Source organism: Ranitomeya variabilis, chromosome 1, assembly GCF_051348905.1.
Source record: "Ranitomeya variabilis isolate aRanVar5 chromosome 1, aRanVar5.hap1, whole genome shotgun sequence".
Classification (NCBI taxonomy): domain Eukaryota; kingdom Metazoa; phylum Chordata; class Amphibia; order Anura; family Dendrobatidae; genus Ranitomeya; species Ranitomeya variabilis.
In genome coordinates this window covers 959,827,265-959,852,070 of record NC_135232.1, presented here as the reverse complement: position 1 = coordinate 959,852,070, position 24,806 = coordinate 959,827,265, and the positions used below count along the sequence as shown (strand labels likewise).

General features: G+C 42.8%; 1 protein-coding gene across 2 annotated transcripts in view; it reads right to left on the bottom strand.

Annotated features, from left to right (window-relative positions):
* The window catches only part of ARHGAP10 (Rho GTPase activating protein 10), a 348,249-nt gene that overhangs the window by 213,483 nt on the left and 109,960 nt on the right, over positions 1–24,806 (bottom strand). For both annotated transcript variants that reach the window (XR_013219924.1, XM_077279301.1), the window contains exons 8-10: positions 11,629–11,758; positions 11,309–11,415; positions 7,062–7,156 (exon numbers count right to left, since the gene is read on the bottom strand). Coding sequence is in view for 1 of the 2 variants with exons in the window: in XM_077279301.1 (XP_077135416.1) it covers positions 7,062–7,156; positions 11,309–11,415; positions 11,629–11,758 (332 nt within the window). In the remaining variant the exon portion in view is untranslated. The remainder of the gene's footprint in view (positions 1–7,061; positions 7,157–11,308; positions 11,416–11,628; positions 11,759–24,806) is intronic.

Genomic DNA, 24,806 nt, shown 5'->3' with positions numbered 1-24,806 from the left:
GTTACTAGGGATCCTAACCCTAACCTAAGGTTAGGATCCCTAGTAACCCTAGGGATCCTAACCCTAACCCTAGGGATCCTAACCCTAAACCTTAGGGTTAGGGTTACGATCCTAACCCTTAGGGTTAGGATCCCTAGGGTTAGGGTTAGCGTTAGGGTTAGGGTCCCTAGGGTTAGGGATAGGGTTAGGATCCCTAGGGTTAGGGTTAGGATCCCTAGGGTTACTAGGGATCCTAACCCTAACCCTAGCGATTTCTGTTTTTAGTGGGTTTTCTAGTTGATTTTGATGATTGGCAGCTGTCACACACTTCTCAGCATGCGTTTAAAAAACGCAAACGCAGGAAAAAACGCATGTAAACGCCGCAAAACGCTGCGTTTTTTCTGCATGCAAAAACGCATGCGTCTAAAAAACGCGGTGTTTTGCCGCATTTACATGCGTTTTTTCACCACATGCGGTTTTTTTAAAAACGCTGCAGATCAAAACGCAAGTGTGAAACCAGCCTAAAAACGCATAAAAAACGCACCTGCGGATTCTGCCAGGAGATGCAGATTTAGTGCAGAAAATTCTGCACCACATTTCCTACGTGTGCACATAGCCTAAACGTCTGGGAAGTGAGGAGGAGACCCATTGCTGGGTTTGGGGAGAGGAATATTGTCCCATTCTTGTCTGATGTAGCATTATTTTAGCTGATATAACGTCCTAAATCTTCTTTGTCAGATTTTTAATTTGATTATGTGCCAAATGTTTTCTATTGGTGAACGGTCTGGACTGCACGAGGCCGGTTCATCACCCAAACTCTTCTGCAAAGCCATGCTGTTGTGATGGATGCTGTACGTGATTTAGCATGGTCTTACTGAAATATGCAAGTTTTTCTCAGAAAAACATTGTCTGGATGGGAGCATATGTTATTTTAAAACCCCTATATAATACTCAGCATTTATAGTGCCACTCAAAAATTGTAAGCTGCTCATACCATAGGCACTAATGCAGCTCCAAACCATCAAAGAGGCAGGCTGCTGATCTGGGCACTGATGAGCTGGATGGTCTTCCTGCTCTGGAGTCTGCAGGATCTTCCGACTGATTTCCATAAAGAATTTCACATTTTGATTCATCTGACCACAGAACAGGTTTCCATTTGCCTAATTGCATTTTAAATGAGCTTTGGCCCAGAGAAGACAACAGCATTTCTGGATTGTTGATATATGTCTGCCTCTTTCCATGATAAAGTGTTAATTTGCATTTGTGAATTTCATAATTGTGTTCCGACAATAGTTTTTAGAGGTATTCCTGAGCCATGCAGAGATATGCGAGTCCGAATCATGCCTGTTTTAGTGCAGTGACGTATGAGGGCCCTTACATTACGAGCACCCAATATTGAACGTTGGCCTTGTACCTTGTGCACACGGATTTCTCCAGAATCTCTGAATCTTTTGATATTATGAACTATTTATTTTACCAAAATTGGTGCCTAATAGAAGAAATTGAGGGATTCCTGAGAAATATCTCACTACCACAATTACTGTAATATTTTGAAAATGTTCCTCAATTTTTAGAAGCAGTTCACAGATCGGTGAAGCTTCTGGCCATCTTTGCTTTGGAGAGACTGCTACTTTACATGCTCTTTTTATTCAAAACTGTTTGTTCGAAATTGGACCCTCAAGCTGTTTCACATTCCTATCACTTTTCCAGCATTCTGCTAACCCGATCCAACTTTTTTGAGATGTGTCGCTGCCATCAATTTCTTATTCAGTTATGTTTTTCAAATTAAAGTAAAAATATGACTAACTTACTCCTTTTGATCAGTGTTCTATATTCTGTTGTGGATAAAATATTGCTATTAGATTTCCAAGTCATTGCATTCTTTTTTTTTTACATTTTACACAGCATCCCACTTTTTTGGAATTGAGGTTGTAACAGAGGTCCAAACAACTTCCCATTTCCCTCTCTAGTAATCAGAGCTACAAAACCTATGAAATTTAACCCTGAATTTGCCTGGTGGACATATTAAGGTCTCCTGTGATCTATAATCCCCTGATTAACCCCCAAGAAAGGAAGGGGGTGAAACGTGTTGGGACAATGGTTCTCCTCTAACTAATAAGCAGGGTGTTTTGTGGCCTCTTATTATGGTTATATTGACTTATTGGACCATAGGGTTTGGTGTCTAACATTCATGCACTTTATTTTCATTTTTTAATCCGTTCTAATAGCATGGCACATATCGTTACAGTTGAATCTCTTTAGCACTTTACGATCTTGTGTGACAACCACTGGCCATGTGTGATATCCTAGATTAAGGCATTGACTAGAAAATGTTTTTTGATTTGACACACTGGAGTGGCTCTTTATCTGTGTTTTTTTATTTAGTGTATATACACAAACACATATGGTCAAAATTGTTGGTATCCCTCGTTTAATGACAGCACTGACCTAAATGCTATTGAGCATCTTTGGAAAGAGCTGAAACATGCCATCTAGAAAAGGCAACCTTCAAACACGAGATAACTGGAGCAGTTTGCTCTTGAGGAGTGTGCCAAAATACCTGTAGAGAGGTGCAGAAGTCTCATTGACAGTTACAGGAATCGTTTGATTGCAGTGATTGCCTCAAAAGGTTGTGCAACAAAATATTAACTTAAGGGTACCGTCATTTCTGTCCAGGCCTATTTCATGAGTTTTATTTTAAAAACAATTTTGTGGAAGCATGGTTGAAAAGCAACGTCTGACTTTCATTTGTTCATTTTCATGTGTTATCTAATTTAGGGGATTAACAGGGCTATTGAGAGGCAGCCGACAAAGCGGGGGGAGCCATGTCGATATTGTAAGGTGCCAGACTTTGCTCATAGGTAGGTGATCAGCTATACAGAGCCTACTAGGATCAAATAGAAAGCCTTCTTGAATAATAATCTTGTCCTTTTCTGCATTTATCCCCAAACCTTGTCTACACTCTTTTTAAGGGGTTTCTCTTAACAGAGTACAGACCAAAAGTTTGGACACACCTTCTCATTTAAAGACCATCTGCTGACAGCACAGTGACATGATGAAGGTGCCAGGACTTGCAGGCATTGCTGGGACCATGGCATCCCTTGGAGGTGCACAGAGCAGTACCAGCCCCCATTCTTCCCCCAAATTGTTGCATACGTCATTATCTTTCTCTCCAACACAAAGACTCCTTTGAACAGTGCTCCCCGGCTATACCGCCCCCATCACAGAGCAGCCCCGAGCCCCTGCTGGCAGCATGATGGGCAGAGTCACCCAGCTTGGCATCTTGGAGAGAGGCATGCTGGTGCCAAGGATGCGTTGCGCTGCTGACGGCTGTCCTGGGCTTCAGCACTTCGCAGTAAATTTCCCGCATCCAGGTGGAAGCTTCTCCCAATAACTCCAGAAAAGTTTCAGCTGTTCTTCTCCCATAACCCAGGATGGCGCTCCCCACCGCCAGCACCCCCCAGACCCTCACAGGTCCCCATGGGCAGAAGGCTTCAGCCCTTCCGATCCCCAGGCCTAGGCACCAGCAGTCCGGCCGGGGTACAGCCGAGGGACGAGATCCAGGATGTGATCCCCAGCAGCCAGAACACTGAGGTGGGTGGGCTGGCCGACCCGGGCCAACCCTGGACTGTCAGGCAGGAATTGAACTTGGCACATCAGCGAGGAGGGGGAGGGGCCTGCAGTGTGGTGTTTTTCGCTTCTGGCTCCCTGTGCAGTACATGTGATACCACAGGATCCAAGACCCCCGCAGCAGCCGGAAAACTGAGGGAGGTGGGTTGGTGGGCAAGCTCCGGACTATAAAAAAAAAAAAACCTTGCTCAGGTGCCGCCCCCCTGCATTCTGCCACCCTAGGCACATGCCCTCAAGTGCCTCTGTGTATCCATATACATGGCCCACCCAGGTCTATCCATATGAATGGCCCACTCTGTATATATTATATATGTATATAATAAAATATATATATATATATATATATATATATATATATATATATATATATATATATATATATATATATATATATACATATACATACACACACACACCTTCTCATTTAAAGATTTTTCTGTATTTTCATGACTATGAAAATATGAAAATTGTACATTCAAACTGAAGGCATCAAAACTATGAATTAACACATGTGGAATTATATACTTAACTAAAAAGTGTGAAACAACTGAAATTATGTCTTATATTCTAGGTTCTTCAAAGTAGACACCTTTTGCTTTGATGACTGCTTTGCACACTCTTGGCATTCTCTTGATGAGCTTCAAGAGGTAGTCACCGGGAATGGTCTTCCAACAATCTTGAAGGAGTTCCCAGAGATGCTTAGCACTTGTTGGCCCTTTTGCCTTCACTCTGCGGTCCAGCTCACCCCAAACCATCTCTATTGGGTTCAGGTCTGATGACTGTGGAGGCCAGGTCATCTGGCGTAGCACCCCATCACTCTCCTTCTTGGTCAAATAGCCCTTACACAGCCTGGAGGTGTGTTTGGGGTCATTGTCCTGTTGAAAAATAAATGATGGTCCAACTAAACGCAAACCGGATGGAACAGCATGCCGCTGTAAGATGCTGTGGTAGCCATGCTGGTTCAGTATGCCTTCAATTTTGAATAAATCCCCAACAGTGTCACCAGCAAAGCACCCCCACACCATCACACATCCTCCTCCATGTTTCACAGTGGGAACCAGGCATGTACAGTCCATCCGTTCACCTTTTCTGCATCGCACAAAGACACGGTGGTTGGAACCAAAGATCTCAAATTTGGACTCATCAGACCAAAGCACAGATTTCCACTGGTCTAATGTCCATTCCTTGTGTTCTTTAGCCCAAACAAGTCTCATCTGCTTGTTGCCTGTCCTTAGCAGTGGTTTCCTAGCAGCTATTTTACAATGAAGGCCTGCTGCACAAAGTCTCCTCTTAACAGTGGTTGTAGAGATGTGTCTGCTGCTAGAACTCTGTGTGGCATTGACCTGGTCTCTAATCTGAGCTGCTGTTAACCTGCGATTTCTGAGGCTGGTGACTCGGATAAACTTATCCTCAGAAGCAGAGGTGACTCTTGGTCTTCCTTTCCTGGGGCAGTCCTCATGTGAGCCAGTTTCTTTGTAGCGCTTGATGGGTTTTGCCACTGCACTTGGGGACACTTTCAAAGTTTTCCCAATTTTTCGGACTGACTGACCTTCATTTCTTAAAGTAAAGTAATGATGGCCACTCGTTTTTCTTTACTTAGCTGCTTTTTTCTTGCCATAATACAAATTCTAACAGTCTATTTATTAGGACTATCAGCTTTGTATCCACTAGACTTCTGCACAACACAACTGATGGTCCCAACACCATTTATAAGGCAATAAATCCCACTTATTAAACCTGACAGGGCACACCTGTGAAGTGAAAACCATTCCCGGTGACTACCTCTTGAAGCTAATCAAGAGAATGCCAAGAGTGTGCAAAGCAGTCATCAAAGCAAAAGGAGGCTACTTTGAAGAACCTAGAATATAAGACATAATAAAGGATCATTTACTTGGTTTGACAACACAAAAGAGATTCTTCACAAAACAGATCTACTTTACAGAGGGTGAAAGTGCAGGCCATTTACTGGCAACTACTGTTAAATCCCAAAACAGCCTTCATATATATCCAGACTAATATCTGAAAATGGTGACGTATGGAGGATAAACACATTCAAATACTGTATAATTAGTACTCTTCTATTTATTTAACCAAAAGTGGGGCCCAAATAGAAGAAATTGAGGGATTCCTGGGAAATACCTCACTACCACAATTACTAAATAAAGACAGGGCCACACTGGATAAACCCCTTAGGCTACTTTCACACTAGCGTCGTGCACTGCACGTCACAATGCATCGTTGTGGATAAAAAACGCATCCTGCAAAGTTGCCCGCAGGATGCGTTTTTTTCTCCATAGACTTATTAGCGACGCATTGCGACGCAGTGCCACACGTCACAACCGTCGTGCGACGGTTGCATCGTGTTTTGGCGCACCGCCGCCACAAAAAAAGTTACAGGTAACTTTTTTGTGCGTCGAGACCGCCATTTTCGACCGCGCATGCGCAGCCGAAACTCCGCCCCCTCCACCCTGGACCTTGCAATGGGGCAGCGGAAGCGTCGTAAGACTGCTTCAGCTGCCCACGTCGGGCATTTTTTGCACAGTATGCGTCGGTACGTCGGGCCGATAATCACATTCTTACTGTCCCAATAATAAATGTGGTTGATGTTATTCAGATAAAAAAAATCCATTTTAAAATGGTGCCAGCCGCGCCTACGCAGTAGCCGCTATCTGTGTATATAGGAGTTCCGATAGCTGCTACTTCACATGCACTGGCGGCGCCATCTTGCTGGAGAATAAGAGAAAATTTGTCCTCCAAGATGGCGCTGCCCGCGCAGTAGCAGCTCTCGGATCTCCTATATACACCGATAGCTGCTGCTACGTTGGGCGTCATTTTAAAATGGATTATTTTTCTATCTGAATAACATCAACCACATTTATTATTGGGACAGTAAGCATGCAATTATGCTGCAGAGCAGGTGCCAAGGCTGGTGTCAGCCTGAAGAAGGGTTTTTGTTTTCACTATGCATGTATAATATTCATTATGTAAATTAGGGGGCAGGTAATGAGGGATAGGCGACGTGTCAGAAGCCATACTGATGAATACGTAATGAGAGCACCACATGAAGCCCCCCACAGGGCGCCCTGGAGCACGAGCACATCATTACCTCAAAACTAAAAATAAAGATACAACCACAAGACGGATTTCATCAACTAAGGTATCATTTTAATCAGTATAACGGCGCCGACCTGACACTCTCTGTAGGTTGCTGTGCACAATCCTGCTGACAGGTTCCCTTTAAGCATACATTTATATATTAAAGCAAGGTGACCACATATGTATTAAGTCTCCAGGTTCTGGGGTCTCGTTAGTGACTGCATTACCCCCAATCAGTGCTGTATGATATATGAAAGATGCGCCAGAGAATTTATGTGGGAAAACATCTTTGCTGGTTTGAGCTACAAAATGTTATGCTGAGGTAGAACGATTATTGCACACAGATTTCATCTTACCTCTCGACAGCTTCCACATCGAAGCAGAACCTTCGGTCTATAGTGTCTGTGTTTCGTCTTATGCAGTATTTAACTGTAAAATTTTCCCCTTCACCCTAATAAAATAAAAATAATGTCATCTTGATTAAATCAAGTCATTTAGAATTGATATATTTTTTTATTTTTTTTTTATAATGGATCTTAAATGCGGTGGTCTCCTTTCAAAAATGTTTTGCTGTAAAATCCATTAACAGTATAAAAAAAAAAAAAAAAAAAAGTGTGCTTCACTCACCGTGCAAAGGTCCAGTGCAGAGTCCTCGCAACTGTTCCCAGTGTATGTTATTGAGTGCAGTGTTGGTGTCACATCATCAGCAATGCAGCGAATAAGTGAGCTCAGCAGCTCTGTCCAGTTGACAGCACGAGCCGTTCACAGCTGCTGAGCTCAGTTACTAGAAGAAGTCCTGCAAAGGGGACAGACACCAGGAGTAGAAGCAGAGACTTAATGCTGGACCCAGGAATGGTGAGTAAAGGACATATGGAGCTTATAGGAAAAATCTATTTCTGAAAGACAACTGATACAACTTCTAGAATATGCACCAAATAAATGAAAGAAAAAAATGTTCCAGTTCCTCTGTAAATTTAAAAAGATTTTTTATTGCAAAATTGCTAAAATAGCATGGCACTAAGGCATGTAGAGAAAAAAAGAAAAAACAACGTGTTTCAACCACAATTGAGGTCTTTGTCCAAGCTAGACTCTCGGTGCACATACCTGAACTATGTACAAGTGCTTCTCACAAAATTAGAATATCATGAAAAAGTTAATTTCAGTTCTTCAATACAAAAAGTGAAACTCCTATATTATAGGGTCATTACAGAGTGATCTATTTCAAGTGTTTATTTCTGTTAATGTTGATGATTATGGCTTACAGCCAATGAAAACCCAAAAGTCATTATCTCAGTAAATTAGAATAATTAACAAAACAAAACCTGCAAAGGTTTCCTAAGCGTTTAATAAGGACCCTTGGTCTGTTTCAGTAGGCTCCACAATCATGGAGAAGACTGCTGACGTGACAGATGTCCAGAAGACGGTCACTGACACACTCCACAATGACTGCCTCTGTTTGTAATGACTCTAGATAATAGGAGTTTCACCTTTTATTGAAAAACTGAAGATAAACTGAAATAAAATAACTTTTTGATGATATTCTAATTTTGTGAGAAGCACCTGTATATACAGAGATGAGCCAATCATGACAGTAAACCAACATTACACGACAAACATGCAACAGGTCCATGAATCCTTAACCCATTAAAAATTACCTAAACAAGAAAGAAAAAACAGACATTACATACAAACATTACTCCAGATTAAAACTTCATATGATATAAATATAATTCAGAGCAGATATATAAAAAAAAAAAATGATCACAACATTAATAGTGGAACATGATCTTATTTTATTCCTTCAAGCAGTCAGGGATTACAGTTCCCAACTTGTAAATACAAAGTACAGTCTTCTCATATCAACTTCACGGAAAAGTTTTCACCATCTCAATGCCAAAGGCCTGAAAAGAGACAACGTAGTGTTGATGAAGGTACTGAATAGTGATGATGAGCGAATATGTGCGGATTGCCTGTTGATGGGCAATCACTGCATGTGTTACGGCAGTCGAACAGCCGTGAGATATGCAGCTGCGAGGATTTGAACGTATTTTTCGAGCACGCTGACACTCGGTTATCACCTGAGCATGCTCTGATAACACCTTGTCCGAGCAAGTTTGCTCAACAGTGGTAATGAACGGTTTAGCTGCCACTGATACATAGCAATTCATATTTTTGCTATTAGAAATAGCATGTAAATGTTCAGAAATGCGCACCTTCAGCTACCTAGAGGTAGGTATAAAATTAATACCTATATCATATATATATATATATATATATATGTGTGTATGTCAGGTATGTGCACTGAGAGTCTAGCTGGGACAAAGACCTCAATTGTGGTTGAAAAGTGTTGGTCCTGCTTACCGTTTTTCTCCATGTATGAACCCTAGTGCTGTGCTATTTCACCAGTTTTGTAATAAAGAACAAAACTTTTTAAATTTTACATGGGAGCTGGAACCCTTTTCTATCATTCATTGCTTCGCCACGTGAGGATCAGGACGGATTTCCGTGCACCTGCTGGAGTATATCAGTGAGCTGACCTTGAGGCTATGTGAACACGTCAGGATTTTTTGCGTTTTTTCGCGTTTTTTCCGCTATAAAACCGCGATAAAAACGCGAAAAAAACGCTAACATATGCCTCCTATTATTTACAGTGTATTCCGCATTTTTTGTGCAAATTGCGGAAAAAAAAAAGCAACATGTTCATTAAAAATGCGGAATTGCGGGGATTCCCCACACCTAGGAGTGCACTGATCTGCTTACTTCCCGCACGGGGCTGTGCCCACGATGCGAGAAGTAAGCAGATTATGTGCGGTTGGTACCCAGGGTGGAGGAGAGGAGACTCTCCTCCACGCACTGGGCACCATATAATTGGTCAAAAATAAAAGAATTAAAATAAAAAATAGTCCTATACTCACCTTCGATGTCCCCCGCAGTGTTCCCGCCTCACCGCTGCATGCTGCCGCTTCAGTTCCTATAGCTGGTGTGCGGTGAAGGACCTGTGATGACGTCACTGTCTTGTGATTGGTCGTGAGCGGTCATGTGACCGCTCACATGACCGCGACGTCATGGAAGGTCCTGCGCGCACACACCAGCTATAGGAAGAGGAACGGACGCCGCTGAGGAGATCGTCTGGGTGAGTATAAGCATTTTTTTATTTTTTTTTATTATTTTTAAACATTCTATCTTTTACTATAGATGCTGCATAAGCAGCATCTATAGTAAAAAGTTGGTCACACTTGGCAAACGCTATGTTTGACAAGTGTGACCAACCTGTCAGTCAGTTTTCCAAGCGATGCTACAGATCGCTTGGAAAACTTTAGCATTCTGCAAGCTAATTACGCTTGCAGAATGCGATAAAAAATGCGAAAAAAATGGAAAAAAAACGCAAAAAAAAAAATGCGGATTTCTTGCAGAAAATTTCCGGTTTTCTTCAGGAAATTTCTGCAAGAAATCCGGACGTGTGCACATACCCTGATTGTTTTGAACCAAATAAATGATACAATGCATGTTAGTAAGATTTTAAAATCAATTTACTGACACAGCATGCTGTAAAATGAAAAGAAGAAAAAAAAAAAACTAAAAGGTTGAGGACATGCTGCAGAAAAACCTTCAGCATTTCCCAGATATATTCAACTAATAAGAAATTAAGAAAACAAATGGTGGGTTTCAATATAAACACGGCAGGAGTAATCAATAAGGTTAATACATTCATTTCTGAAGCGGCTTTACACTAATCCCTCATTTGACACTTTGGTCACGGCTGATCATGTATTACCAATACACTGTTCTGTAGCTTAGTAACTCATTTCACCTGGATATAAGAACGGGTTTCATATAGAGAATGTAGAGCGTTACAGTATCAAAACATCACAATGAGCCACTATGATGGGAGGAACAAAGTAATTAATGTTCTTTACACCTGACTATTAAGTAGGGCTTTTTTTATATGAGACTTATCACTGTGGCAAAACTGCAATATGGTTTTATAGTAATTAAAAAATTACTGTCATAACTTGCTACTTCCCGGCAGCCTCAAGCTTTCAGCTTTAAAGGAAGAGCTTCAGTCACTGCTCACTACATAGTGAGCGGCATTGTAACAATGACTGTTAGCACTGAGGCGCTATAGAGCCAGCTGTCAGTCAGTGCCGGGGCGTTGTTACATGATCGTTAGGAAAGGCCGGGCGATGCAAATTTCCCAGCTTTATAAAAACCCAGCCTCCTCTAGCCTTGTGCCAAAAAACAGCAGCCATAGATTCTTTTAAGCAGCTTCCTAGCACCCTGAAAATGGTGAAGGCTCAAAGCAGAAGAAAGCTAAAAGAAGATAGCAAAGCGGTTTCGTTTTTTTATGTAATTAAGAAACGGCAGTTAACAGGAACAGTGGAGATCAATACAAGGTCTGGAAGACCAAGCAAAATTTCAGTGACAGCTACTGGTAGGATTGCTAGAGATGAAAGCTAGAACCCCCTCTTGACTACAAAAGACCTTCAGGAAGATTTATCGACTCTGGAATTATGGTAAGGGGACGGCTTATTATTTTACAAGCTGCACTTCATACGAAATCAAAAACAAAACAAAAAAAAAAAAACATTTTTCTTATACTCACTATTTTCCCTCCTGATCTATGTTCATATGGAAACATAGAAAAGGTCTTGGAATCCTTCTTATACATGCAGTAGTGCTTCACCCAGCTGGAGCCAAACGGGGCAGGACCTATATCAGAAATAAAATGGATACAAGTATTGATGACAATGTGATTATTTGTCTAAACAACAGATTCTAGAATTAAAGTGACAACTGAATATGTAGGCCATGATCTGAAACGAAGATAAGTTACAGAAGAATACACTGATAAATTGGTCACTTATGACAAAATAATAGAGAAGTATATAATACTGGCTGCACAGGACTGGCAGCAAAGCTTACGTTTCTCCTGGACATACAGGTAGCCTTCCATTGTAAAAGGGCTAGCTCGTTTGTGCTCTTGTGGCTTTTCTCGGATTTTTCTCATCAGCTCTTCAACTTCGGATCGTGTCCCTTCAAAACGATTTCTGGTCTAAAATATGAAAAGCAAAAATGTGTTAAAATTTGATGACTTCTATAAAATACCTCCAAGAACACTACTGTTGAATCATGTAGACACAGGAATGATGGACTGAGCTACAGAAGAAATGATGAGGGCATAATCATATGTAGTTAAATGTTACTATTTTTAATAAAATAAATATATAAGATTTTTATATATTTTCATGACTATGAAAATTGTACATTCACACTGAAGGCATCAGTGAATTAACACATGTGGAATTATATACTTAACAAAAAAGTGTGAAATAACTGAAATTATGTCTTATATTTTAGGTTCTTCAAAGTAGCCAGCTTTTGCTTTGATGACTGCTTTGCACACTCTTGGCATTCTCTTGATGAACTTCAAGAGGTAGTCACCGGAAATGGTCTTCCAACAATCTTGAAGGAGTTCCCAGAGATGCTTAGCACTTGTTGGCCCTTTTGCCTTCACTCTGCGGTCCAGCTCACCCAAAACCATCTCGATTGGGTTCAGGTCTGGTGACTGTGGAGGCCAGGTCATCTGGTGTAGCACCCCATCACTCTCCTTCTTGGTCAAATAGCCCTTACACAGCCTGGAGGTGTGTTTGGGGTCATTGTCCTGTTGAAAAATAAATGATGGTCCAACTAAACGCAAATAGTATGCCGCTGTAAGATGCTGTGGTAACCATGCTGATTCAGTATGCCTTCAATTTTGAATAAATTCCCAACAGTGTCACCAGCAAAGCACCCCCACATCATCACACCTCCTCCTCCATGCTTCACGGTGGGAACCAGGCATGTAGAGTCCATCCGTTCACCTTTTCTGCGTCACACAAAGACACGGTGGTTGGAACCAAAGATCTCAAATTTGGACTCATCAGACCAAAGCACAGATTTCCACTGGTCTAACGTCCATTCCTTGCGTTCTTTAGCCCAAAAAGTCTCCTTTGCTTGTTGCTTGTTCTTAGCAGTGGTTTCCTAGCAGCTATTTTACCATGAAGGCCTGCTGCACAAAGTCTCCTCTTAACAGTTGTTGTAGAGAGGTGTCTGCTGCTAGAATTCTGTGTGGCATTGACCTGGTCTCTAATCTGAGGTGCTATTAACCTGCGATTTCTGAGGCTGGTGACTCGGATAAACTTATCCTCAGAAGCAGAGGTGACTCTTGGTCTTCCTTTCCTGGGGCGGTCCTCATGTGAGCCAGTTTCTTTGTAGCGCTTGATGGTTTTTGCCACTGCACTAGGGGACACTTTCAAAGTTTTCCCAATTTTTCTGACTGACTGACCTTCATTTCTTAAAGTAATGATGGCTACTCGTTTTTCTTTACTTAGAATTTGTATTATGGCAAGAAAAAAGCAGCTAACAGTCTATTCAGTAGGACTATCAGCTGTGTATCACCAGACTTCTGCACAACACAACTGATTGTAAGGCAAGAAATCCCACTTATTAAACCTGACAGGGCACACCTGTGAAGTGAAAACCATTCCCGGTGACTACCTCTTGAAGCTCATCAAGAGAATGCTAAGAGTGTGCAAAGCAGTCATCAAAGCAAAAGGTGGCTACTTTGAAGAACCTAGAATATAAGACATAATTTCAGTTTTTGACACTTTTTTTGTTAAGTATATAATTCAACATGTGTTAATTCATAGTTTTGATGCCTTCAGTGTGAATGTACAATTTTCATAGTCATGAAAGTACAGAAAAATCTTTAAATGATTTAAATGAGAAGAATATATATATATATATATATATATATATATATATATATATATATATATATATATATATATATATATATATATATATATATATATATATATATATATATATATATATTTATTTTAGCTGAAGAGCCCGGCGTTGCCTAGGCATAGTAAATATCTGTGGTTAGTTATAGCACCTCACTTCTCTTATTTTCCCATCACGCCTCTCATTTTCCCCCTCACATCTCTCATTTTCTCCCTTACACCTCTCATTTTCTCCCTTACACCTTTCATTTTCCCCCTCACTCCTCTCATTCCCCCCTAACACTTGTCATTTCGACCTCACATCTGTAATTTTTCGATCACTCCACTATTTTCCCTCACTCCTCTCATTTTGCACTTACACCCCTCATTTGCACCTCACACCTCTCATTTTCCCCTCAGTATATACATGTTTGTCATCTCCCTTATATATAGTATACACCTGTATGTCATCTCCTGTATATACTATATACCTGTATGTCATCTCCTCCTATATATAGTATATACCTGTATGTCATCTCCTGTATATAGTATATACCTGTATGTCATCTCCTCCTGTATATAGTATATATGTGTCATCTCCTCCTGTATATAGTGTATACCTGTAAGTCATCTCCTCCTGTATATAGTATATACCTGTGTGTCATCTCCTCCTGTATATAGTATATACCTGTGTCATCTCCCCTGTATATAGTATATACCTGTGTGTCATCTCCTCCTGCATATAGTATATACCTGTGTGTTCTCCCCTGTATATAGTATGTACCTGTATGACATCTCCTCCTGTATATAGTATGTACCTGTATGTCATCTCCTCCTGTATATAGTATATACCTGTGTGTCATCTCCCCTGTATATAGTATATACCTGTGTGTCATCTCCCCTGTATATAGTATGTACCTGTATGTCATCTCCCCTGTATATAGTATATACCAGTGTGTCATCTCCTGTATATAGTATATACCAGTGTGTCATCTCCTGTATATAGTATATACCTGTCTGTCATCTCCGCTGTATATAGTATATACCTGTGTGTCATCTCCCCTGTATATAGTATATATGTGTGTGTCATCTCCTCCTGTATATAGTATGTACCTGTATGTCATCTCCTCCTGTATATAATATACCTGTGTCTCATCTCCTCCATTATATAGTATATACTTGTGTCATCTCCCCTGTATATAGTATATACCTGTGTGTCATCTCCCCTGTATATAGTATATACCTGTGTGTCATCTCCTCTGTATATAGTATGTACCTGTATGTCATCTCCCCTGTATATAGTATATACCAGTGTGTCATCTGCTCCTGTATATAGTATATATCTGTGTCATCTCCCCTGTATATAGTATATACCTGTGTGATCTCCACCTGTATATAGTATATACCTGTATGTCATCTCCTCTTGTATATAGTATATACCTGTATGTCATCTCCTCCTGTATATAGTATATACCTGTGTGTCATCTCCCCTGTATATAGTATATACCTGTGTGATCTCCACCTGTATATAGTATATACTTGTGTGTCATCTCCCCTGTATATAATATATATGTGTGTGTCATCTCCTCCTGTATATAGTATATACCTGTATGTCATCTCCTCCTGTATATAGTATATACCTGTGTGTTATCTCCCCTGTATATAGAATGTACCTGTATGTCATCTCCTCCTCTATATAGTATGTACCTGTCTGTCATCTCCTCCTGTATATAATATACCTGTGTGTCATCTCCAGTATATAGTATATACCTGTGTCATCTCTCCTGTATACAGTATGTACCTGTATGTCATCTCCCCTGTATATAGATATACCTGTATGTCATCTCCTTCTGTATATAGTATATACCTGTGTCATCTCCTCCTGTGTATATAGTATATATGTGTCATCTCTCCTGTATATAGTATATACCTGTGTCATCTCCTCCTGTATATACATGTATGTATGTCATCTCCTCCTGTATATAGTATATACCTGTGTGTCATCTCCCCTGTATATAGTATATGTGTGTGTGTCATCTCCCCTGTATATAGTATATACCTGTGTGTCATCTCCTCCTGTATATAGTATATATCTGTGTGTCATCTCCTCCTGTATTAGACCTCGTTCACACGTTATTTGGTCAGTATTTTTACCTCAGTATTTGTAAGCCAAATTGGCAGCCTGATAAATTCCCAGCCAACAGGAAGCCCTCCCCCTGGCAGTATATATTAGCTCACACATACACATAATTGGTCATGTGACTGACAGCTGCCGTATTTCCTATATGGTACATTTGTTGCTCTTGTAGTTTGTCTGCTTATTAATCAGATTTTTATTTTTGAAGGATAATACCAGACTTGTGTGTGTTTTAGGGCGAGTTTCGTGTGTCAAGTTGTGTGTGTTGAGTTGCGTGTGGCGACATGCATGTAGCGACTTTTGTGAGATGAGTTTTGTGTGACGACATGCGTGTAGCAACTTTTTGTGTGTCGAGTTGCATGTGACCGGTTAGTGTAGCAAGTTGTGTGCAGCAAGTTTTGCGCATGGCGAGTTTTGCGCGTGGCGAGTTTTATGTGTGGTGCCTTTTGAGTATGTGCAAGTTTTGTGTGAGGCAACTTTTGCATGTGTTGCAACTTTTGTGCATGTGGCATTTTTTCCGCGTGTGCAAGTTTTGCGTGTGGCGAGTTTTCCATGAGGTGAGTTTTGCACGTGTGGCGAGTTTTGCATGTGGAGAGTTTTGCGCGTGGCGAGTTTTGAGCGGCGACTTTTGTGTTTCGACTTTTATGTGGCGAGGTTGGTGTATGTGTGGTGAAATGTGCGCTGAGGGTGGTATATGTGTTCGAGCACGTGGTAGTGTGTGGCGCATTTTGTGTGTGTGTTCATATCCCCGTGGTGGTGTGGTGATTATCCCATGTCGGGGCCCCACCTTAGCAACTGTACAGTATATACTCTTTGGCGCCATCGCTCTCATTCTTTAAGTCCCCCTTGTTCACATCTGGCAGCTGTTAATTTGCCTCCAACACTTTTCCTTTCATTTTTTCCCCATTATGGAGATAGGGGCAAAATTGTTTGGTGAATTGGAAAGCGCGGGGTTAAAATTTCACCTCACAACATAGCTTTGACGCTCTCGGGGTCCAGACGTGTGACTGTGCAAAATTTTGTGGCTGTAGCTGCGACGGTTCAGATGCCAATCCCGGACATACACACACACACTCAGCTTTATATATTAGATATACCTATATATACACACATTATATATATATATATATATATATATATATATATATATATATATATATATATATATATATATATATATATATATATATATATATATATATATATATATATATATATACTTGTTAAGTATAAAAAGAGATCATACACCTCTGTATGGAGAGACAGACAGGAGGAGACAGATATTCAACCAAAACATCCAGATATCCAAAGAACCAAACTCTCTACATGATATCATGCCATTCTACAGGATGCCAGCATAGGGGACCATGGCTCCGGATGGAAGAAAACAGATCTGCTTCCATTGAGCATCGCAAATCCATGATACCAAGAATGGGACCCACCGGTCACCTGGCTCCAGAAGCCCGGTTGTGACCCTCAGGTCAACTAGCATTGCACCTGAATGGACGGTCATCTTTCTACGCTTGTTGTTACGTCCGCTCTGTGTGCTTGCCACAGGTGGGGTAGTGGGCCCTGAAAAATCTGAAGTAACAGCGACTACTATCCCAGAGTCAAGAGAAACGTGAGACTCTAATGTGCACCATCTTCGGTATTTTGATGGGGCTGTTCTATGTGTTATCTGCCTGTTTTGTTGTTCAATAAAGTATTGCCTCACCCTGTGTTGTCTGAGGAGCATTACACCCACAGAGAAAGGAGAGAGGGCATTCGGTGGAAGTTCCCTGCGTCAATGAGGTTTCAGCTAGCGGACCTGGGCACCCGCTGACCCCGTGTCGTGACACATGTATAATTGCAATCATTTTTAAGAAACAAATTTCAAAGGTGCCAACACTTTCAGCCATGACTGTATAGTAAAAACAAATGCATTCAACCCTCCAATGCAAAATGTGACCACCCCCTTACAAGTTTCAGTAACATTTTTAACATTCTTAACATTTATTCTGTGGTTCGGTCTATGATTCATGTGTCCACACGATTCATATTTGGCCGTTTTGGGGGATCTGACATGATCCCATTATAAGTCAATAGGGTGAAGCAGGTGTTTGTCTCTCAATGGATTAGTCCAAGTTCTAATCTAGAAGTTTTTCTTCTGTGACAGCATAGAAAAGCATAATTCACAATGCTGATAAAAGAATTGCAATTGAACTTCCTCTACTTGTCAGAGCTACCTCAGCTACAAGCATCAGATCTCTTCAATAAGGTATGCCCTTTACACTGGTGACAAATCCATTGGAGGCCATATTTTGTGGTCCAAATATGGAACACAATGCCAGGACTGAGCGTGTGACTCCTGACCCAAATTCATAACCATCAAACCTAGAACTGCGATCCGTACACAGACTTTGAAATGGTGATTAGGGTTGAGCGAAACGGATTGGACATTTTCAAAAATCACCGACTTTCGGCAAAGTCGGGTTTCGTGAAACCCGACCCGATCCCAGCGTGGGATCGGCCATGCTGTCGGCGATCTTCGCGCCAAAGTCGCGTTTTGTATGACGCTTTCAGCGCCATTTCTCAGCCAATGAAGGTGGACGCAGAGTGTGGGCAGCGTGATGACATAGGTCTTGGTCCCCACCATCTTAGAGAAGGGCATGACAGTGATTGGCTTGCTTTCTGCGGCGTCACAGGGGCTATAAAGGGGCGTGCACGCCGAACGCCATCTTACTTCTGCCGATCTGAGCATAGGGAGAGGTTGCTGCAGCTTCGCCAGAAGCAGGGATATTGTTAGGGAGGAAATATTAACCCCCAAACCGCTTGTGCTGTAGCGAATTTCACTGTCCAACACCACCTTTTCTTTGCAGGGACAGTGGAGGCTAGATTTCTGTGCATCAGCTCTGTAGCTTATAAGGCTGCCTTATAAGGCTCCTTGATAGCTGCATTGCTGTTTGTACGCCGCTGTGCAAACCAACTGCTTTTTTAAAAGCAAAAATCCTGTTGCTCCTTTCTGCACAGTTCTACTGTTTATTTGTCCACACTTTTGTTTGCAGCAGTCCTTTTTATTGCTGGCTGCCATACTTGTCCTGAGATCATTGTAGGGAGATTGTTATTGTAGTACAGTCCCTTTTTTTATATATATATTTCCAGCCACTTTCTGCTACTTACACTGTGTAGTGTAATACAGTGGGCCTGAATTTTGCAGCAGTGTCCCACACATAAAAAGGGAGATTAATATTGCCACTAAGTGCATCTGCGTCAGTTCTGTTTGGCGTATATCTGCCAGCCACTTTCTGCCACGTACACTGTGTAGTGTAATACAGTGGGCCTGATTTTTGCAGCAGTCTCCCACACATATAGAAAGGGAGATTTAAATTCACAACAAGTTTACATACATCTTCTACCTTGTTTTACAGTACCATATAACTGTTGTTAGTTTGGTTACATTTTTCCAAGAATGAGGAAGTCTGGTGGAGGAGGTCGTGGCCGTGGGCGGTCATTGCCAGCTGGTTGTGGTGGTGGAGCATCTGGTGGTAGTGGGAAAAGCAAAATAGCACCTAAGGCTCGAGTTGTTGAGCCAGCGTCATCGTCTGGCTACACAAGGCCTCGAACGCTCCCTTTTCTGGGAGTAGGAAAACCGCTTTTAAAGCCGTAGCAGCAGGAAAAAGTTTTGGCTTTCCTTGCTGACTCAGCCTCTAGCTCTTTCGCCTCCTCTTCGGAAAGTTCAAAATTTAAAAGAAGCGAGTCGTCAGTGGATGCTCCCGGTCAGGAACAAGTCGCTTCCTTGTGTCCTTCACCCAGAACAGTGAAGGATGCGTCAGGCGACACAACAGGTTACTCCATGGAGCTCTTTACACATACCGTGCCTGGGTTAGAAAGGGAAATTGTTAACAGGCCATGCCCATTACCAGATGAATTGGACATGGAGTGCACAGATGCACAGCCACAGCTAGATTATTATGCAGTTCCATTGACTCAGATCACAACATTGCCCTCGCAGTGTACTCAGCCAGAATCTGACCCTGAGACTATGGTTCCCCGTCCCGAACGCTTTAGCACCTTACACGGTGACACAGAGGAAGGTGCACAGGACATTGAAGAGGAGGTGATAGATGACCCAGTTGTTGACCCCGATTGGCAGCCATTGGGGGAACAGGGTGCCGCTGGCAGTAGCTCTGAAGCGGAGAAGTATGAGCCGCAGCAGGCATCAACATCGCAACAGCTTTCATCTGGCAGGCCCGTATCTGGCCAAAACCGTGTGTCAAAACCAAAACCAGTTTTAGGACAGCATGGCCATCCGTTAAAAGTAGCACAGCGTGCAATGCCTGAAAAGGTATTCGATAGTAGGAAGAGTGCAGTCTGGCAATTTTTTAACCAAGATCCGAATGATCAGTGCAAAGTGATCTGTAAGAAATGCTCAAGGACCTTTAGTAGAGGGCAGAATGTCAAAAATTTAAATACAACGTGCATGTGTAGACATTTAACCAGCATGCACTTGCAAGCCTGGACTAACTACCAAACGTCCCGTAACGTAGGTGCACCCGCTCAGAATGAAGCTAGTCAGCAATGCTACATTGCTTCCCTCACTGTAAGCCCACCGTTTAGGACACCACCTGCAGCAAATGTGGAGGTATCGTCGCAAGGCCAAAGCAGTCAGGGAATCACCAGGTTGTTGGTAGGAAACACTTGTGTAGGCCAACAGCAAGAATACCCTCACCAACCCTCTCTCAATCTGCCATGTCCACCACCACCCCCACTAGTTCCACCATATGCAGCTCTCCAGTCCAGCTCACCCTACAAGAGACTACTCATACTCTCATCCGCGTACACAGAGTTTGAACGCCCACATTGCTAGACTAATCTCGTTAGAGATGATGCCCTACCGGTTGGTTGAAAGCGAAGCTTTCAAAGCCCTGATGGCCTACGCAGTACCACGCTATGACCTACCCAGTCGACATTTCTTTGCGAGAAAAGCCATCCCAGCCCTTCACCAGCATGTCAAAGACCGCATTGTCCATGCACTCAGGCAATCAGTCAGTAGAAAGGTGCACCTCACAACAGATGCATGGACCAGTAGGCATGGCCAGGGAAGTTACGTGTCCATCATGGCACACTGGGTTAATGTGGTGGATGCAGGGTCCACAGGGGACAGCCATAGTGGGACAGTTCTGCCTAGCCCACGGTCTAGGAAACAGTTGGCTGTAGGCGTTCGCCACCCCTCCTCCTCCTCCAGCAGAAGCGAAAGCTCATCCACAGAGCGCAGTCGCACGACCACTCCATCCGCAGCTGCCAGTGTTGCACACGAGGTGTCCCATTATGGAACAGCTAGTGGTAAGCGTCAGCAGGCTGTGTTGGAAATGAAGTGTTTGGGCGACAACAGACACACCGCGGAAGTTCTGGCTGAGTTCTTGCAGGAAGAAACTCATTCATGGCTGGGCAGTGTACATCTTGAGGCAGGCAAGGTAGTCAGTGATAGCGTAAGGAATTTTATGGCTGCCGTAGCCCTTTCACAACTGAAACACATACCTTGCCTGGCTCACACCTTGAACCTGGTGGTGCAGTGCTTCCTGAAAAGTTATCCGGGGTTACCAGTCCTGCTCCTGAAGGTGCAAAGACTTTGCTCGCACATCCGCCGGTCGCCTGTGCACTCCAGCCATATGCAGAACCATCAGCGATCGTTGAAGCTTCCCCAGCACCGCCTAATAATCGACGTTGCAACAAGGTGGAACTCCACACTGTTCGCACAGCCTCTGAAACACGTGCAGAGGCGTGCTGTAATGTATTTGTGGGAGGATACACATACACGGGCAGGCAGTTGGATGGCAGACATGGAGTTGTCAGGTGTGCAGTGGTCGAAGCTACAAGACCTCTGTCAAGTCCTTCAGTGTTTTGAGGAATGCACACAGCTGGTAAGTGCAGACGACGCCATCATAAGCATGAGCATCCCACTTATGCGTCTGCTGATGCAAAGTTTGACGCACATTAAGGAGCAGGCGTCTGCAGCCGAGGACAAGGGAAGCCTTGATGACAGTCAGCCATTGTCTGCTCAGGGAACTCTCCTGGACGAGGTGGCGGACGAAGAGGAGGATGATGGGGATGAATATTTACGGGAGGAGGAAGCTTCTCAGGGGGCAATAGAAACTGGTGGCGTTGCAAGGTCAGGTACAGGGTTTTTGCGGGACACAAGTGATGTTGATTTGCCAGAAAGTGCTCCTCAACCCAGCACAAGCAGTGATTTGACACCTGGAACATTGGCCCACATGGCTGATTATGCCTTGCGTATTGTAAAAAGGGACCCCCGCATTATCAAAATGATGACCGATGACTATTACTGGTTGGCCTGCCTCATGGATCCACGCTATAAAGGGAAATTGCAAAATATCATGCCACATGAGAACCTTGAACAAATATTGGCTACCAAACAAGCAACTCTTGTAGACCGTTTGGTTCAGGCATTCCCAGCACACAGCGGCGGTGATGGTTCTCACACGAGCTGCAGGGGGCAACATGGCCGAGGTGTTAGAGGTGCACAAATCAGAAGTGGCGTTGGACAGAGGGGTTTTATGACCAGGTTGTGGAGTGATTTTGCAATGACCACAGACACGACAGGTACTGCTACATCAATTCAAAGTGACAGGAGACAACATTTGTCCAGTATGGTTACGAACTATTTTTCCTCCCTTATCGATGTTCTCCCTCACACGTCATTCCCCTTTCATTACTGGGCATCTAAAATAGACACCTGGCCTGAATTGGCAGAATATGCATTACAGGAGCTCGCTTGCCCAGCTGCTAGTGTGCTATCAGAAAGAGTATTCAGTGCTGCTGGTTCAATACTGACCGAAAACAGGACTCGTCTGGCTACCAAAATGTTGATGATCTAACCTTCATTAAAATGAACCAATCATGGATTTCTAATTATTTTGCCCCACCTTCCCCTGCTGACACGTAGCTTTCCTGTGAAAAGGTTTTGCTTTTGGACTCCTCTTACTGACTGCTCCAATTCCTCCATTTGCAGCTGCTGAATGTCCACCATAGGCCATTTTTACACCTCCCCTAAATGGGCGGACTCCCCCCACGGGGCCGTGGTCACCACTTGGCGCAAGCACCCGTGCGAGTGCCGTTTGCCTGGACAGGTGGGTGTGCCCACTTTTGGCCGGCGGCACTGAGTCCCTCATAGTACAATGAAGTGTCTCTGGCGGTGGTAGTGCACACCCAACGTCAGACACACCGTCATAATATGAGGGGCCCTGGGCCAGTACCGCCACCCACGAGAGAGTGTTCCCCCCCAGATCGAACAGTGCTCTACCACCTGCAATACTAACCTCTCCCTGCTCCACCACTGTGTAGTCTGTGCAGTTAAATCCTTCAATGGCACTGCCAATACAAATTTGTTGAAATGATAGATGATAGTTAAAATATACAGGGGCCCTGCCCTCCATTTAGACCTGTGAATACTGTGCGCGAACTACCACTGTCTGCTACTCAGCAGAGGAGCCCACCCCTGTACCTAGCTATGCCACCTGTTTATTTAGGAACATTTTTTTTGCAGACATTTAGCCCACTTTACTATTTTGGCCAACTTACTGTGTCAGCCACTTCTTCCAGTTGTCCTCCACCGAACAAAGCAGTGCCGCCAGTTTACTCCTGTTACCAGTTTAGAACTGCATAGAGCCTACTTTTTTATTTTATGCCTAGTAAGTCTGCGCCACTCCTTGCAATCGTCCTCCGCTGACCAAACCAATGCTGCCTGTGTACCCCTGTAACCTATCTTCAACTGCATTTGGCCTACTAGTTTGGTTGGGCCCTACTAACCGCTCCTTGTCTGCCGCTCCTTGGTGTTCTCCTCCACTGAACAAAAGCGGAGCTTCAATCTTCAGGCTTTCGGCCTATAGGAAATTTTAAACTGCATTTGGCCTACTAGTTTGGTTGGGCCCTGTCGTCTGCCGCTCCTTGGTGGGGGAGGCGCCCCCGCCGTCAAACACACCGCCGTACTTTGAGGGGCCCTGTGCCAGTGCGAATGAGTGGGCCCCCCCTGCTTGCTCAGGATCACAGCACTTGCAAAGTTGAAATACTTACCTCTCCCTGCTCCACCGCTGTGACGTATTCCGCGTTTCCTGGGCCCACGAAAATCTTGAACCAGCCCTACCCCCCCACATCTTTACCCCAAATTTTCAATGCCTAACTATTATTATAAGGTGAATTAAGATTAACAAGCTTCAGTAACAAGAATTGATGTTTTTGGCATTAAAATATGCACTGTAGGCGTTTTCCTGTCCTCCACTCACTGCCGACTTTGCTTCCCCATTGACTTGCATTGGGTTTCGTGTTTCAGTCGGATCCCCGACTTTTCGAAATAACCGGCCGATTTCACCCGACCCGACTTTTGATAAAGTCGGGTTTCGCGAAACCCGACTCGATCCTAAAAAAGTAAAAAAGTCGCTCAACTCTAATGGTGATGTTTGAACCCAGCCATAAAAAAATAAATAAATATAAAAAAACACATCATAAAAATAAATGGATATTTCTGCTCTTCCAGCATTGAAATTAACATGGCAACATTGGTGTTTTATCTGCAATACAAACTTATTGTACCAATGTAAAACTTCCAGTAGGTGGCAGTATGGTTCCATGTATATGCTTCTATTTTTCCCTCCCTTTGATAATAGCTATAGAATATGTGATGCAAATCCACACGGGATTTACACAGCACTTATAGGAAAAATGAAGATACAATATACAGTAACAAACATTTCTCAGAATACATACATATAAAAAGGTATTATCTGGTTAAAACAAGTTATCACTTTCAAGCGCATCGATCAGCAGAATGTGCCACATAATTAATCTTAATCAACAACGGCCCTATCCATTCTCTATGTAACTGCTGAGGGTACTGCTACACAATCTTTTAGTGAAGAATTTGTATTCTGAAAAAGGGAACTTTTATACCCAACAGGATGTAAATTCTTTTAACTGGACAATCCCTTTAAAAAGGGAGCCATGACCAGAAAACAAATTAGGTTTTTGAGTTATATGTAATCTTAAATATGTGCGGCTTGTGTGTGAAAATTGTATCTATACCAGTATATTATGTATAACATTTCTGTCAAAAGCTTCGACACCTGTTCATTCAATGGTTTTCCTTCTTACTGAAATGTGCATATTGTAGATTCGGACTGGAGGCACCAAAAACAAATCAGAAT